This window comes from Cherax quadricarinatus, chromosome 41, assembly GCF_038502225.1.
Source record: "Cherax quadricarinatus isolate ZL_2023a chromosome 41, ASM3850222v1, whole genome shotgun sequence".
Lineage (NCBI taxonomy): Eukaryota > Metazoa > Arthropoda > Malacostraca > Decapoda > Parastacidae > Cherax > Cherax quadricarinatus.
In genome coordinates, this window is record NC_091332.1 from 1,177,578 (window position 1) to 1,195,488 (window position 17,911).

General features: G+C 38.7%; 1 protein-coding gene across 3 annotated transcripts in view; it reads right to left on the reverse strand.

Annotated features, from left to right (window-relative positions):
- The window catches only part of LOC128684220 (pyrroline-5-carboxylate reductase 3), a 65,144-nt gene that overhangs the window by 20,709 nt on the left and 26,524 nt on the right, over positions 1–17,911 (reverse strand). For all 3 annotated transcript variants that reach the window (XM_053770384.2, XM_053770383.2, XM_053770385.2), the window contains 2 exons: positions 16,434–16,585; positions 14,241–14,322 (listed from right to left, as the gene is read on the reverse strand). In XM_053770384.2, the coding sequence (XP_053626359.2) occupies positions 14,241–14,322; positions 16,434–16,585 (234 nt within the window). The remainder of the gene's footprint in view (positions 1–14,240; positions 14,323–16,433; positions 16,586–17,911) is intronic.

Below are 17,911 nucleotides of genomic sequence, written 5' to 3' on the forward strand. Positions count from 1 at the left end.
CTTCTTTGCCTCCATAGATAACTTACAGTTACTGTCATATAATAACTAATTACCTAAATCTTCAGTGGAGAAAGGGGCTTAATAGTGCATGAGGTTGAAGGAGTAGATGTATTTTGTGGTTGACAGATTGTATTTTCATCACTGTTCTCATAAAGTTCTTTATTTCTGTGAAATTCGATGAAAATTTCTCAAATGTCTTGGGTCTTCTTCACAGCAGCTTGCATCACTGCTATCAATGTTGATATACATAAGAATATTCTTGATTTGATTCTCAAATTATTGTGTTTTCTTCCAGGATAGTTGCCATGGTGCTGGACTATTGCCTTTAATTGTGTTAAAGTGATTATATATATAATTTATCCTTACTATTGCTAATTAATTTTAAAGTTTGTATAATCTTAAATCTGCCTGAAATGTTTACATAACTATGGGCTTTTGTGTGCATGTAACAACTTATGCTACACATTTATTCATCCTGGAAAATAAACGTGCCACCTACAAACCACAAAATAATTTGAAATTTCCTCTTGAAGAAGCAATCTCCGAAGAAAACAAAATTCAACAGTCACTATAGGTATGCCCTTTTGGGGATATCCAAATGCTGGCTTCAGAATCTATTGCATTTTTGTTTCCATATGAAATAAAAGCATGGAATTAAAAAAAAAAAAGAGGGAAATTGTAATATACTATGCTGTATACTGTAAGCAGGCTTGTGAAAGTGAAAATCACTAATTGGATAGTTTTCCCTACTCTTCTTGCCATTTTCTTCGAGAGGAATTTTCGCACATTTAACACAATTCACCAACTTTATTTTAAATGTAAAGTGTAGGAGTTTTTATATAAATCTTTAATAATTCTCAAGAGTATTTGACTAAAATAATTTTTTCTATCTAATTATTCACTTGAAAATCTCACATTATACAAACAATCATTGCTGCATGGCAAGCAAAATTTTAAAACTACAACAATGAGAACAATGCCTAGTTGTAAAATTCACACACTATTGATGAAAAATTAAAGATGTTTTACTCAAAACTAAAGTTTGAAATGAAGCATTAGTATTCTAAAGACTGGCTTCAAAGGTTCAAGAAATGCCAGAGTATTAACCCCTTGACTGTCAAAACCCTAAATCCTGAGGTGTCTCCTGGTGTCAAAAATTTTTTGAAAAAATTCTTATGAAACGACAGAGAATCTTTTCCCGATGGTAATGACACAAAAAGAACGAAATTTGGTGGAAAACTTACGGAATTACACTCTGGTGAAGTTAGCAACCTCGGCGATATTTACGAATTGGCGATTTCGCCCATTTTGAGCCCTATTTTCGGCTAATTCCATTGTTCCAGTTGACCAAACTCATAGCTATTTCTTTAGAACTCCATTTTTTCTATCGATTGAGTACAAGAAACTGCCCATTTACCGATTTCAACTACCTAATAACGTGGTCAGAAATTTGCAATTTGGCCAATTTCACACAAATTAAAAAATATGACAACTTCAAAATAGGGTCCAGAATGAACAATGCAGACATTCCTGGCCGTAAAATAACATTTTCTTTGTTCATCAGTCACGTCTCCAGGCCCCTCTGATATTGCTCTCGATTTCTATTTTGAATTTTTATTCAAACAAAAAATAGAAGATTTACTGTTATGCAGACTACTGCAATATTGTAATAATTGTATAAATAATGTCAATCCATTCATGACTGCATATTAGAATGGTTATTTGGACACTTATTGGAAAATGACATCATTTGTTTACTTTTGAACATGAGCAAAAATCAAACATTTCCCCTACTTTGAGCTCCATTTCAAGGTTCTTTCCATAGTAAAACCAATCAAAATCTGTTTCTATAATATGTTTTCCATTCTATCAAATGAGACCAAGAAAACGAGAATACAACCACAAAGTCAGCGTTTTAATCCAAAAAAACTGTCGGAGTTTTTTTTCTCATTATGCACTGCGTGCTACAGGATTTTTTTTTATATGGTGCACAATGACCACACAGACCCATTCTCTCACATGTGGGCCTACCAGCTTTCTAATGCTTGATTTGAAGCTGCTAGAATTTTTGAGTATATATACGTCAAACACGGTGGCTCGTAAGATGCATACATACGGCCAAAACAGTCAAAGGGTTAACCACTTTAAAGGGTCTGTGAAAAAAGCTGTGTAGAGCATAACAGTGTAGATCACTATATTAAAGATTTTGTTTGTCCAATTACAGAGCATAACCATAAAACATGTCTAAAATTCAAACGAGACAGCTATTATGCAGATGTCTGACACACTATATTAGGTAATAAAATATCAGCATCTAGACTGAAGGACTTTCAAGGAAAAGCAAACATTTTCTAATGGGACTGGTACAGGTAAGAACAAATTACTTTTCATTGACACTCATTTAGTTGTTAAAGTGTTCCCAGATCATCAAGAGTCCAGTAAGCATTTCTGGATAACACACCAACTTACCAGTTACTAGTTTAATAGCTATTTCCTTCAGAGGCCTGGGCTCATTGCAGAAAGTCAGGCTCCCTAAAACTGGAAAATTGTGCTGCCGCCTGACACACTGTTCTGCTCACCCACCTGCTGAAACGTTAGTTCTTGTTGCATCGTTACTTCCCCTCAACCTAACTACCCAATATTGTTCCAGCCCATGGATCAAGCTGAAATTAATAGCATGAAATCTATCACAGCAAATTCACAATAAAATGTTTGGAATTTAACTGAATTTGGAGTTGCAAACGCTTGAAATGTTTCAGTATTAACCCTTAAACTGTCCAAACGTAGATCTACGTTCACCTGCACAGCGCTCTGAATATTTTGAAAAATTTTTTTTTTTTTAAATTGAAGAGAGCATTTTTATAAATGTTACAGGATAAAAAAAAAATATAGGGTCAGTACTTACCGAGATATAAGCCTGCGAAGTTGGTGCTAAATGATGAGGTGTCGGCAACATGGAGTACTGCTGCTTGCAGAAATAATAAACATTTATCGTTTTTCCAATTCTTTTCTATTTTTTGTTGTTTTCATGTTATGATAATAATGTTTTGTTGCATATCTTTTGATTTCATAGCCAATTCTTGTTGAGAGACAAATGTTTGGTATTGAATTAGTAATCATACTGTCACAAACACACATGTTCACACTGATAAATGAATTTGTACACCTGGTTCAATCACATACTATTGTTTACATATATATACAAGGTATTTACAAGTCCCATTTATGTTTCTAGAATTCCACCACTGTATGGTACTCCATGAAACATGAATTCATACAGAGTGCCACCCCACATTGCTGACACATGTATCATGTGTCTTTTCGCACTTGGGGTCACTGTTTAGTGTAAGTACGCACACACTTTTTCTGGGAATACTACTTCTTTGGAGTAGATGGTAGTGGTATTAAGCAGTGACAGTTAGGGATCATTCGGTTGGGCACTTTCCCCTCTGGCTGTGGAGTGACAGGTCGCTGTTGTGGGGTGACAGGTATAGGTGTGGTACCATACTTTTTCGCTATCTGCTTGATGACAGTGAGGGTGAATTCTGCATATCGTTGTCGCTTCCCAGTCTTTATTTCGTACATGTTGAAGGCTTTGAGCATTGCAATGTCTACAAGGTGGAAAAACACTTTTATATACCACTTGTGACTCCTATGCACACAGTCAACAAACCCTATCATCATGTCACACTTGTTGACTAGTCGCATATTGTTTGTATAGTTGATGACAGCATCTGGCTTTACAACAGGTTCATTGTTGAACCTGCTCAGTCTGTTTGTACCATCTCATTTCTGTGGATGGTTGACAGCAATGTCATGGCCTGTTTGTCATGCCACATCAGTGCCATGATGTCATTGGCATGAAACGCTTTCACTAGACTTCCTCCAGTGAACCTTGGCATGTGTTTTCTATTTCTTCTCACTATTTCACATGTATCAGTATTGTTCACATGTAAGAAACCAGCGAGCATAGCGCTTGTATACCAGTTGTCTGTGTACAGTGTATGACCCTTGCCAAGGTATGGCCCCATCATCTTGCGATCATCATCACCAGAAATGCCCAGCATGCACCTGGTATCGTCGAGTGTGTTTTTCCCTGTGTAGATAATGATGTCCAACACAAGACCAGTCTCACAAAGAGTTTTATACCAAAGCGATTACGTTTGCTTGGTATATATTGTTTGAATGACAGTCGTCCATTGAACAGAACCAAGGACTCATTGACAACAATGTTCTTGAATGGATAAAAGTGGGCACTGAATTTTTGTTTCAGATACATAAACAATTTCCGGATTTTGCATAAGAGGTCATTTTGGTTTGGCGTATTCCTGTCTGAGAAGTGCAACATTCAACAGAGTGAATCTGTTGCAAGGAAGGAGGTCATGGAAGACAGGAGTACTGATGAAGTGGTCTGTGGACTAGTAGTGTGCTATATTGTTCTTATATGTGTGTGGCATAAGCATGACAGTGCCAAGGAATAAATACATTTCAGCCACAGTTGTATCTTTCCACCTGCAAAGCCATGAAGACTCTGAAACATCTATGTGGTCCATTGTATACTGGTAGTACATGTTGGTCTGAGTAACAATTAGGTTCAATATCGGCTCATCAAAGTATAGTTGAAAATAGTCCAACTCTGTAGACTCATTTGTGATAGGATAGTGTGGCATGCTACCACTTTCACTGGCATCAAAACTGAAAGGATGTGGCACAAATGGTGTACTGTCTGTCCAGTTCCATTCACGGTCAGATAGTGCAGGGTGGACTTGTAGCATGGGACGTGGGGGAGCAGGAGGGGGACAAGAGTGGAAGCAGCACATGGTTGAGAGGGTGCTGGGCAGTCCTTTGTCTGCCCACGTACTGTGCCACAAGGTCCAGGCACCATGCCACCCCCTCTTCCTCCATCCCAGGATATTCACCTTCATGATCACTATCACTATCAGTGGCTGGGGTTTCGGTTCGTGACCTCATACGACCCTTGCCGCTGACTACATATGGCACACTGTCTGAATGCAGGTTATGACGCCTAAAAGTATGTTTCACTGGGGAATAATGATAATCACTTTCAGTCGACGAATCGTCTATCAGCATAAAATCGATTTTATCATCGTCACTTATGTCACTTTCACTATCATCATCACCAAAACGCATGGAAAATAATAACTTCCTCTTGCGGAGTTGTCTTTGGGAAGTAACACTAGAAACCCCAGAGGTGCTGGGCTGAGGGTCTGTTGTGGCCACATTAGCCACACTAACCACTTCAGAAGTGCTGGGCTGAGGATCTGGTTTGGCCACACTGTCCACACTGGCCACCCCAGAGGTCATGGGCTGAGGGTCTGCTGTGGCCACACTGGCCACATTAGCCACACTGGCCACCTCAGAAGTGCTGGGTTGAGGGTCTGGTATGGCCATACTGGCCACCCCAGAGGTCATGGCCTGAGGGTCATCTGGGTTATCATCAAAAGTTTCACTAATTCCTTGATCTTTAGTGGCTATATTGGAGTCAAAACCACTAAACTCACGTTCTGTATCACTTTCTGGGAATAGTAGAGTGTTAATACGACGAGGCGTCAGTGAATCACGGGGGTTTGCCATGATGTTGACCCAAGATAGAGCTGAAACTAACTGGTGTTACCACACGGTACCACAGCGTCCCCGATTTTTTCATAGTGTGCGCACCCATTCTCTAATGTCTAGGTGACTCAGGCCTATTGCGCCAATTTTGAAGGAATGAAAAATAAAATGTTGATCTACGTTCGGAGCCCCCCCGCACACAAATGTATATTTACGTGTGGACAGTTTAAGGGTTAAAGATGTAGCTAAGTTCATTTCAGCCCCATAGGATTCTGTTGCTCCTCCTGCAATAAAAAGCATGACACACACTCCAGAACCTGCTAGCATGTGACTTACAACAATAGCAAAGTTTGATGCTACTTAATAAAATATGCCAAATGGTTATATGATATCTATCATAACATTGCTTAAAAATAATTTGGAAGAACAGACTGTGTGTGACAGTAATGCTGTGTATTACTAACTGACTCTGATTATTAATGCATTACTGATCTCAAATTCTGAAGAAAGTGACTAATGTGACTAGAAATCAGTCCTGCAAATTTTATAGTCTGATAAACAATTGTAAATCCAATTTATGTATGTATTGAACACTTTTTAAGATTTTATTTTTTAATACTAAACAGGGAATCGTGTGTATGCACAGAACATAAGAAAACTCAATCAAGAAACCTAACTGTATGAAGCAAGTGACACTAATGCTATTATTAAAAAGATTTTGGGGGGAAGGGGAAGAGCAGGCAGCCTTCTGTAATTCTAAACCTATCACTAATAATCTTACTTGATGGACAAAAGCAAGTTGGGGATGATACCAAAATTTTATGCCAATAGTGATAAACTGTTCATTTCTTTTATTTTTAAAATTATGATAACTAAGTTTAATATACAAGAGAATGCTGACTGTACAATAGGCATTAAATAACTCAGGAAGGTTAAATATTAAGTGACCTAATTTCATTGAAATGTCAAGGTCATTGCTCACTACTAATTCCAGGCATCCCCCATCAGACCTACAAAACAAAGAAAAAAAAAAAGATAAAATTTTTGAATTGATCTACATACAATATCAGCCACTTTGTCACCAATACTGATACTCTGGCACACCACTCTTCAAGAGAAAAGACCGCAACAATTGATCATGAAGTTTACCAGCTGACTATTTTGATACTACGCTTCCTTTTTTTTTTTTAAAGATATTAGTCACTTACAGTCAACTGTGGCTGTATCGACATCCAGTACATCCTGCTCATGTCCTTTCTTTTCAGTTTCCATGACTACTACTACCCCAGATAGTATTTATTTCAGTAATAACTATAAACTTAGGTAGTAAGTTGGCAGACAGCAACCACCCAGGGAGGTACTACCATCCTGCCAAGTGAGTGTATAACTGAAATCTGTAATTGTTTTACATAATGGTAGAATTGCTGGTGTCTTTTTCTGTCTCATAAACATGCAAGGTTTCAGGTATGTCTTGCTACTTCTACTTAGGTCACACTACACTTGCATAGACAAGCATATATACACACACACCTCTGGGTTTTCTTCTATTTCCTTACTAGTTCTTTTTCATTTCCTCCATGGGGAAGTGGAACAAAATTCTTCCTCTGTGAGCCCTGTGTGTCGTAAGAGGCGATTAAAATGTTGAAAAATCCCCCCCCCCCCCCCCCCCCCCCCCCCCCCCCCAAAAAAAAAAAAATTTCTTATGAAATGATCGAGAATCTTTTCCCGATTGTAATGACACCAAAAGAACGAAATTTGATGGAAAACTGATGGAATTACGCTCTCGTGAAGTTAGCAACCTCAGCGAAATTTATGAATAGGCGATTTCGCCCATTTTGAGCCCTATTTTCAGCTAATTCCATTGTTCCAGTCGACAAAACTCATAGCTATTTCTTTAGAACTCCATTTTTTCTATCGATTGAGTACAAGAAACTGCCCATTTACCGATTTCAACTACCCAACAACGTGGTCAGAAATTTGCAATTTGGCCAATTTCACAAAAATTAAAAAATATGACAATTTCAAAATAGGGTCCAGAATGAACAATGCAGACATTCCTGGCTCTAAAATAACATTTTCTTTGTTCATCAGTCACAGCTTCAGGCCCCTCTGATATTACTCTTGCTTTCTATTATGAATTTTCATTCAAAAAAAAAAAAAATAGAAGATTTACTGTTATGCAGACTACTGCAATAATGTAATAATTGTATAAATAATGTCAACCCATTCAGGACTGCATATTAGAATGGTTATTTGGACATTTATTAGAAAATGACATCATTTGTTTACTTTTGAACATCAGCAAAAATCAAACATTTCCCCTAATTTGAGCTCCATTTCAAGGTTCTTTCCATAGTAAAACCAATCAAAATCACCTCTATTTCTATAATATATTTTCCATTCTACCACATGTGACCAAGAAAATGAGAATACAACCATAAATACTATAAGAAAATAGACCACAAAGTCAGCATTTTAATTAAAAAAAAAACGGTCTTTTTTTTTCTCTCATTATGCACTGCGTGCTACAAGATTTTTTTTATATGGTGCACACTGACCACACAGATCCATTCTCTCACATGTGGGCCTACCAACTTTCTCCTGCTTGATTAGAAGCCGCTAGAATTTATGAGTACATATACGTCAAACACGGTGGCTCGTAAGACGTATATATATGACCGAAACAGTCAAAGGGTTAAAAGGAGAAGCTTTCATTTTTCCTTTTGGGCCACCCTGCCTCAGTGGGATATGGCCAGTTTCTGGAAAGAAGAAGAAACATGCAAGGTTTCAGGTACGTCTTGCTGCGTCTACTTACCCTTAGGTCACACTGCACACACGTACAAGCATATACAGTGGAACTCTGGATTTCGTACTTAATCCATTCCAGAAGGTCGGTCTAAATCTGAAACATACGAAAACCGAAGTAATATTTCTCAAAAGAAATAATGTCAATACAATTAATCCGTTCCAGACACCCAAAAATATTAAAAAATACATTTTTTAAAGAATAACTATACTAGTTTTACATACAGAAAACAATGAGAAATAAATATAAAGCACTAATGAAATTGATAAATGAACATTTAAATCACTATTACATACCTTTACTGAAGACTCTTGTTGGTGTATGGAAGAAGGCGAGGAGGGGAGAGAGAGAGGAGATCCCAAGAAGTTGCAGTATCTGACAGGATTGTAGATGAATGGTTCAGAGAACCGACATATTGTTAAATTAGACCATTCATCTACAATCCTGTAAGACACTGCAACTTCTTGGGATCTTAATACTTGGGAATTCATCGCTTGCCTAACCCTTGGGCACGACCTACTTCCACATCGGACAAATGTGACACCATCTATGACTGCTGCACCTCTCCTGCCTACGGTTTATAAGCTGCTTCTCCTCTCATATGCCGTATTCTACTCAAGATTGATGGACTGGCCACATCGACTCAAGGTTGAGGGACTGATCACCTCATTCTCCTCCTGTTCTTCAAGTTTCTCCTTTGTATGGACTGATGAAGCCACTGTGTGGCTTTCCTCAATAAAGATACCCAAGAGTTGCACATGTGTCTAATTTAACATGTCGGTTCTCTGAACCATTCATCTACAGGTGTTGTGTTGTGTTGTTGTTGGGTATATAGGAGCCACTGAGAGTAAGCCATCCATAAAGCAGCAGCTGAGGCAGCGGTGTTTTCTGTAGCCCTATATAACTCCAACAACATTGGAGGAGTTGGTAGAATCGCTGAATCACTAAAGAAAGAACCCTCTACCACCATCACTACCATCATCAACCACTATCACAACTGCTTCCACTCTACCACCACCACCTTTGTATTTTTCTACAAACTTTTTCATAAATTATGTGTGTTTCTCACCGCGATCATAAAGTCACTTAAAAATAACTCGGGGAATTTGTCTCACGTCCCACCATTATTGTACAAGCGAGCGGCCCATGAAACTAGCACTTTCCTGACACTACTCAAGACAGCAAGGGTTACACCAATACATAAAGGTGGTGACTCTACAGACGTAAACAACTACAGGTCAATATCAAAGTTACCATTGCTATCCAAAATCTTCGAGAAACTCGTGCACAGGAGACTATATTCATTTATAACGTCGCAAAACATACTCAACCCCTGCCAATTTAAATTCAGGAAAAATAAAAGCACTAATGATGCAATTATAAAAATGCTAGACCTGCTTTACACAGCACTGGAAAATAAAAAATATCTGCTAGGAATTTTTATTGACCTAAGAAAAGCGTTTGACACAGTAGACCACGGCATCCTACTCTGTTATAATAAAAGCATGTGAAGGTATGTAGGAATGGCCACCGTGGTGGCCCTATACACTCCAACAACAACAGCAAAGGTCATTGTGCCGCCTCCACTAACACTACTCACATACGTAATATTTCATTCATTCTAGAGTATACATCATGTTTCTATGTTATTAATATTGTTTATTATGTCATATTAGATGAATTGTGATAGATAAATAAGTATTTTGTCGTGCCTGGAATTCCACGGGAATGGATTAATTGCATTTCAATTAATTTAAATGAGGAAAATTAACTCTGCAAATGAGCAAATCCAGATGCGAGCAAGGTCACAGAACAAATTAAACTCGCAAGTAGAGGTTCCACTGCATTATATTTCCCTACAATATATTTGCACATCAAAACATTCGCGAACGCTACAGTACAGTATTATTACATTTCCCTACATCATATTTGCACACCAAACATTCGTGAATTTTCAAGATTCGCGAGGTTCTTGATTCCCTAACTCTCGCAAATGTGGAGGGCCACCTGTAGTGCACACTTACCACACAGTCCTTTTCTTCTTTCTTTCAACAAACCAGCTGTATCACACAAGGCAGACTGACCCCCCCCACAAAAAAAAAAGTTTCCCTTTTTAACTTTAGTAATGTATACAGGAGAAGGGGTTACTAGACCCTTGCTCTGGCATTTTAGCTGCCTCTTATGATACGCATGGCTTACGGAGGAAGAATTCTGTTTCACTTCCCCATGGAGATAAGAGGAAATAAACAAGAACAAGAACTACAGCGGACCCCCGGTTATCAGCTGTAATCCGTTCCTGAAGGTCGGCCGATAACCGAAATGGCCGATAACCAAATTAATATTTCCCATAAGAATTAATGGAAATAAAATTAATTCGTTCCAAACAAAAATATTAGCAAAAAAAAATTGTTTTTTACAATTATGTAAGTATTACATACCTTTATTGAAGGCTAATGCTGGCTTCTGGAAGATAGGTAGGAGGAAAGAGGGAGGAGTTAGTGTTTGGAAGGGGAATCCCCCTCCATGAAGACTTTAGGTAGCAATGCCTTCTCTGGGGTTACTTCCCTTCTCTGTCTTTTAATGCCACTAGAACCAGCTTGAGAGTCATTGGACCCCTGTCTCACAAAATAACTGTCCAGAGTGCTCTGTTTCTGGTGTCTCTAAGATTTTCCTGAATTGGGACAGGGTTTTGTCACTAAACATGTTGCAGATATGGCTGCACACACTTCTTTAATCTCTGAAGAAGGCACCTCCTTCACTCCCTCTTCCTCCTCCTCTGAAGCAAGTTCCTCAGCTGCAGTCTGTTGCTGCTCAAGTTGAAGCTCTTGCAGCTCTTCAGTGGTAAGCTCTTCCCTGTTGTCCTCTACCAACTCTTCCACATCCTCACCACTCACCTCCAACCCCAGGGACTTCCCCAAAGACACAATAGAGTCCACAGGGTCAGGGTCACGGCGTGTCTCAAACCCTTCAAAATCCCTCTCTTGGACACAATCTGGCCAGAGTTCAAAGTCCTGGAAGTCACTCCCTCCCAAGCCTTACCATGGAGCCATGGTTACTTTTTTCACAGTTGCACTGCAAGAAAAACCACTAAAAACAATGATAAACAAGCGAAATGTTTGGATGTATGAGCAGAGCTTCCTCAGCCACCGAGAGACAAAGCCCAACTGAAGCGCAATCTGCCCCAGCCGGTGGATGGATGCATCCAAAACGGCCAATAACCGAGTGTCGAAAACCCTGCCAATAACCGAGTTGGCTGATAACCAAACTGGCCGATAACCAGGGGTTCACTGTAGTAAGAAAATAGAAGGAAACACAGAGGGGTGTGTATATACATGCTTGTACATGTAAGTGTAGTGTGACCTAAGTGTAAGTAGAAGTAGCAAGATGTACCTGAAATTTTGCACGTTTATGAGACAGAAAAAAGACACCAGCAATCCTACCATCACGTAAAACAATTACAGGTTTCCATTTTATACTCATTTGGCAGGACGGTACCTCCCTGGGTGGTTGCTGTCTACCAACCTACTACCTACAACCACACAGACCTATTCTCTCATATGTAGGCCCAAATTTACCGGTCACAACTTATCTGAGTGAGCTAACTCATGGTGACTGACAGTGGCTTCAAAGCCACCTTATCTTTTATGGACAATGTACAGTGTATGTACTTTACACAATGAGAAGCATTTCTTTTATTCGTTGGAACCTTGGCTAGGGCTAAAAGTAAGCAATAAATGGAGAAAAAGAAATTGGAATGACTTATGCAGTTCACAAACAACCTGCACATAAAAGAGAGGAGCTTACGAAGACGTTTCGGTCTGGCTTGGACCATTTACAAAGTCACACTAATCAGAAGTGGAGCAAGACGGCTATATATAGGCAGGAAGAGGTAGTGGTGGTGGTAGTAGTAGTAGTAGTGGTAGTGGTAGTGGTAGTAGTAGTAGTAGTAGTAGTAGTAGTAGTAGTAGTAGTAGTAGTAGTAGTAGTAGTAGTAGTAATAGTGGTAGTAGTGGAGAACTAAGGAGGAGGAGCCAGTCAAATATAAAGAAAGGGGAGCACTGCAAGGGAGTTAGGTGCCCACAGAGGGAGAACAAGTGCACAGAGGTGGGGGAAAGGGGAAGTGATGAAATAAATAATGAAGGAAAACCTATGCACAGTGGCATGTACATTCACTACTTTTCCTATCATGCTTCCCCTGTCAAGAAAAGTGTTCTTATCTCCCTCTTTCTCCGTGCCCTCCGCATCTGTGATCCTCAGTTCCTTCCAGCAGAAATTTCCACTCTTCATAATTCGTTTTCCCGTCTTGGCTACCCTTCCCATTTCATAGACTATGCCTTCTCATGAGCTAAACGTAATTTCTTATCTCCCAAACTCTCTACTCCTGGGAACTCTTCTGTCCTCTGCCTTCCTACATTTCCGGTCTTTCTAATCTCAACAATTCTCTCCGTCCCTTAGACATCAAGCTTACTTTCCGCCAGACTAACACTCTTCGCACTAATCTCGTTCATACCTCTCCTCCCTCTACAGATGTTCCTGGTGTCTACTCTATTTCTTGCTCCTCCTGTCCTCTTCAATACTTTGGAGAAACTGGCCGATCTCTTTCTGACAGACTTAGGGAGCACAAAAATAGTGTTAGGCTTGCCGACACTAACAATGCTCTTTTCTGTCACGTCAGAGATCACAGCCATCCTATAGACTGGTCTTCCACCAAAACTGTCTTCCCTACTTCCAACTTTAACAGTCGCTGTCTTGTTGAATCCTCTCTAATACACAACTTTCCTTGTATGAATCTTAGTCCTGGCTTCATCTCTGTAGATGCCTTCCTCTCCCACTATATTGTAAAATGCTCCAAACTTCAGAACACCCGTGACTTAACCTGATTCCTCATTTTTTCTTCTTCTCTCTCTTCCCCTTTCCTCTTTCCTTTTTTTTTTTTTGTCTTTCTTCTGTCGCGTGTTTCTGTTCCTTCATTATTTATTTCATCACTTCCCCTTCGCCCCACCTCTGTGCACTTGCTCTCCCTCTGTGGGCACCTAGCTCCCTTGCAGTGCTCCCCATTCTTTATATTTGACTGGCTCCTCCTCCTTAGTTCCCCACTACTACCACTACTACCACTACCACTACTACTACTACTACTACTACTACTACTACTACTACTACTACTACTACCACCACTACTACTGCTACTACCACCATCACTACCTCTTCCTGCCTATATATAGCCGTCCTGCTCCACTTCTGATTAGTGTGACTTTGTAAATGGCCCAAGTCGGACCGAAACGTCGTCGTAAGCTCCTCTCTTCTATGTGCGGGTTATTTGTGTATCGTTCCAGTCACGGTATTGTGCCTTTTTTTGTTACTTATGCAGTAAATAGCGCCACCAAACAGTAGCAGCAGGTTGGTGTGGCAACCTCGGAAATTTGAAATTATGCTAGCTGAAATTAGTGCTGAATTACTGATGGAACCGTATTACTGACTGCTGGATTAGTGATGGCCGACCTGTACAAGTTTGCAAGATTTGCCTGTTGCCTTTACATGTTTATGATTAAGACAAAAAAAAAAAAAACCAGTAATGATGGGTGTAACAAATGGTGAATGTATTTATGGTTCATGTCTGCATGGCAAAACAATACAGACAAGCTATCTTCTTAATTTATTACACATATTGTGTTTTATTAATCTATGAATGAGGCAGCACCAATAAAACAAACAAAAAGTTTGAATTTTTAGGTTATCACTGCCAAACTGCAGTATACTGGCCAATCCACTGTATTTTTTCTATAAGATAAAAGTATTAATGTAACATTCAAACTAAATCTAAAAAACTGAAAATATATTCAATTTAAAGCAAAATACTCACAACAGCATCCCTGTCCAACCATTGATGGGGTGTTCGGCATTGTTCGAACTACACGAGGAGCATGTACCAATACGCTGAGCATCTGAACAAGTAAATAACAATAAGATATACAAACTAATATATGTAAATAATAGTGTAATATAATCTATCATTGCTTAAGAAAATAAAAGTATTTCCCAAGGTCAAATCAGCTAGTAGGTGTGCAGTAGTTCCTTCAAATTCAAGGTGGGTTTATGTTTGAGGTTCGGTGAAACTAGAAACCATGAATACAATTTTTTTTTTTATTAACACATCAGCAATTTCCCATCAAGGCAGAGTGACCCGACAAAGACGAAAACACTTCATCATCATCACTCCATCACTGTCTTGCCCTACAATACAGTTAAAAAACTGCAATATATCGAACACCCCTTATCTCAACATAAATTATATTTTAGAATTAGATTCATTTTATGTTTCAGAAACCATACCTCTTTAATATATTAATCTGGTTAATACTGACATTCATAAAAAATAATGATCATAAAATTTGATTTGAATGTAAAAAAGCCATTGAGCCAGTAAAAAAAGTTTGATAATCAAAACCAACAAATCATGACACCCATGAACAGGGAGAAATGACTACACAGGTACAAATTCTAAAATCCCTCAACCTCATAGTCAGAATTCACTCAGGATCCTCTGAATTCACCCAGGAAATAACCTGATTAGTTCTTGATTCCTTTTGTCAGTCTCACTCTTGTATTCTTCCTGACCTGTCCACTTTTCATGGCAATCTCTTTCCTGCTCCTGATAGCCTGTTGCCAAAGAATTACCACCTTCCACAACACTATCAACTTGCCCTTTCTTCTCTTAAATCTAATACCAATATTGTCATCCTTTCTCTGACAAAGGCAATTCAGTAGTTGTCCTGGAATGCCAGCTTCACATCTCATCTCTTAACTCACCTTGAGAAGGAGCTAGAACCATCTGATTTGTTCCTTGATGGTTAGGGGAAATTCTAACAATTTTGTGTTCAAACTGAGTTCTGGAGTCTTTCCAGAGCTCAATCTGAATGGGGCCTTGGAATGTTAAAAGATTAATAGACAGCAAAATGTCACTGCATGTTGGGAAAAAATTGAGAAATACTACTTGAATTAAAAAAATGAAATGTGCAGTTATATATTTTCCTTAGCAGCTATATTTTATTTCTTAATACAGTGGAACCTCTACTTGTGAGCGCATCCACGTGCGAGTTTTTCCAAATACGAGCAATCAATGGGTTAATTTTTTGCTTCCATACGTGACCAAAATTTCCATAAGCGAGCAGACCTCAAGGGAGGGTCCTTGATGTTGGTGAGGGGCTCTTGCTCTTGATCTAGGGAATTGGATCTCATTTGTTTGTTGGACTATCTTATTGAAACTTGGCCAGTGTATGATGGAAAGATGCTTCTTGACGTACGCCAAAAATGAAAGAAATCATCTCAGCAATTACCCACCCCCGAGTGGTATTTTTGCATGGTTTTTATGGTTGTATCCTCATTTTTTTGGTCTTGGTTGATAGAATGGAAGATATATTAGAGAAGAGATATGATTTTGATTGCTTTCACAACGAAAAGTACCTTGAAATTGAGCTCAACGTAGGAAAAATGTTTGATTCCGCCTCCACCTGGTACATAATGACATATTTTATACATTCTAGAGTATATATCAGGTTTCTATGTTATTTATATTGTTTGTTATGTCATATTATATGAACTGTGATAGATAAATAAGCTGCATAGATGATATTAGTGAAATTATTCAAGAAGTATTTTGTCCAGTCCCCAGACAAACTTTCGTCCTATGACGATACCACTACATGAATGGCATATTGTAGAGTATATATCAGGTTTCTATGTTATTTATATTGTTTATTATGTCATATTAGATGAATTGTGATAGATAAATAAGCCACAGAGTTGATATTAGGGAAATTATTGAAGTACAGAATTCCACTGGAACAGATTAATTGCATTTCAATTAATTTAAATGAGGAAAACTGACTCTGCAAACAAGCAAATCCAGTTGCGAGCAGGGTCACGGAATAGATTAAACTTGCAAGTAGAGGTTCCACTGTACTGAAAACTGCATTTCTTCAAATGTTTTCAAAAAAAAAAAAAAAAAGGAAAGCTACAACAGAAACATTATTTTAACTTGGATAAACCAACTTACCTCTTCTAAAGTATTCAAATCATAACCTGAGACAATGGACACAAAGAGTGGACTGTGGTCTGCCTCCAATGTATTTAACTCATTTATCATCTTCCTTAGAAGGTGAGGCTTCACACACAGAAAGATCACATCACACTGTTTTATAACTTTATCTGTGGACAGTGAGTCAACAATTAGAATACTAGTTCCCCTAGATAAAATAAGAACTTAATGATCAAAATATAAAACTGAGAAAATTTGTATACAGTTTTAGAAATTCATTAAATCCGACTTACGACCTGCTCTACATATGACCATTCGACTTACGACCTTGTTTTCTATGCCAAATTTCTGGGAAATAAACAACTGTTTGTGTTGTACACAGTGTTTATCCTAAACCTTACAGTATAAAATACAGTACTAACAGCATAAAAAGTAAAGTAACAAATGAAATACCAAAATAAAACAATAAAATAAGTCATTACAAAAATGTGATGTTGATATTCAGTAGCAAGGTTCGACTTACGTCCATTCTGACTTATGACCGGTTTCTTGGAACCGAACTCGGTCATAAGTCGAGTGGTACCTGTACATTTATAAACAGTGTAGCTACTTGCAGACTTTAATTTATATTTGTGAAGAACTAAATCAGAGGGAATAACAATCATTCATCAAAAAATGTAGAGGCTCAACTTTCCACCTGCTAGGTGTGACAGACAGACACACACTCACACTGTTCACTGATGATGTGAAACTGATGAGGAGAATACAAGCAGGCGAGGATCAGTTAAGATAACAAGAGGATCTGGACAGACTACAAGTCTGGTCCAACAAATGGCTCCTGGAGTTTAACCCCAGTAAGTGTAAGGTCATGAAGATTGGGGAAGGACACAGGAGACCACAGATGATGTACAGGTTAGGGAATCAAAGGCTGCAAATGTCACTTAAAGAAAACAATCTTGGGGTAAGCATTAAAACGAACATGTACCCTGAGGTACACATCAATCAAATAACTGCTGCAGCATATGGGTGCTTGGCAAACCTGAGATTAGTGTTTAGACATTTTAGTAAGGAGTCATTCACAATACTGTACACAGTTTGTGTCAGGCCTATACTGGAGTATGCAGCACCAGTATGGAACCCTCACCTAGTCAAACATGTCACGAAGTTGGAGAAAGTGCAAAAATTTGCAATATGATTAGTCCAGGAACTGAGGGGTATGTCTTATTAGAAGAGGTTAAGGGAACTCAACCTGATGACACCAGAGGATAGGAGGGATATGGGGGACATGATAACTTGTAAAATACTGAGAGGTATTGACAAGGTGGACAGGGCTCGAATGTTTCAGTGATGGGATACAGGAACAAGAGACCACAACCGGAAGCTGTAAACCCAGATGAGTCATAGGGATGTTAGGAAGTATTTCTTCAGCCTTAGAGTTGTCAGGAAGTGGAATAATCTGGAGAGTGAAGTAGTGGAAGCAAGTTCCATACACAGCT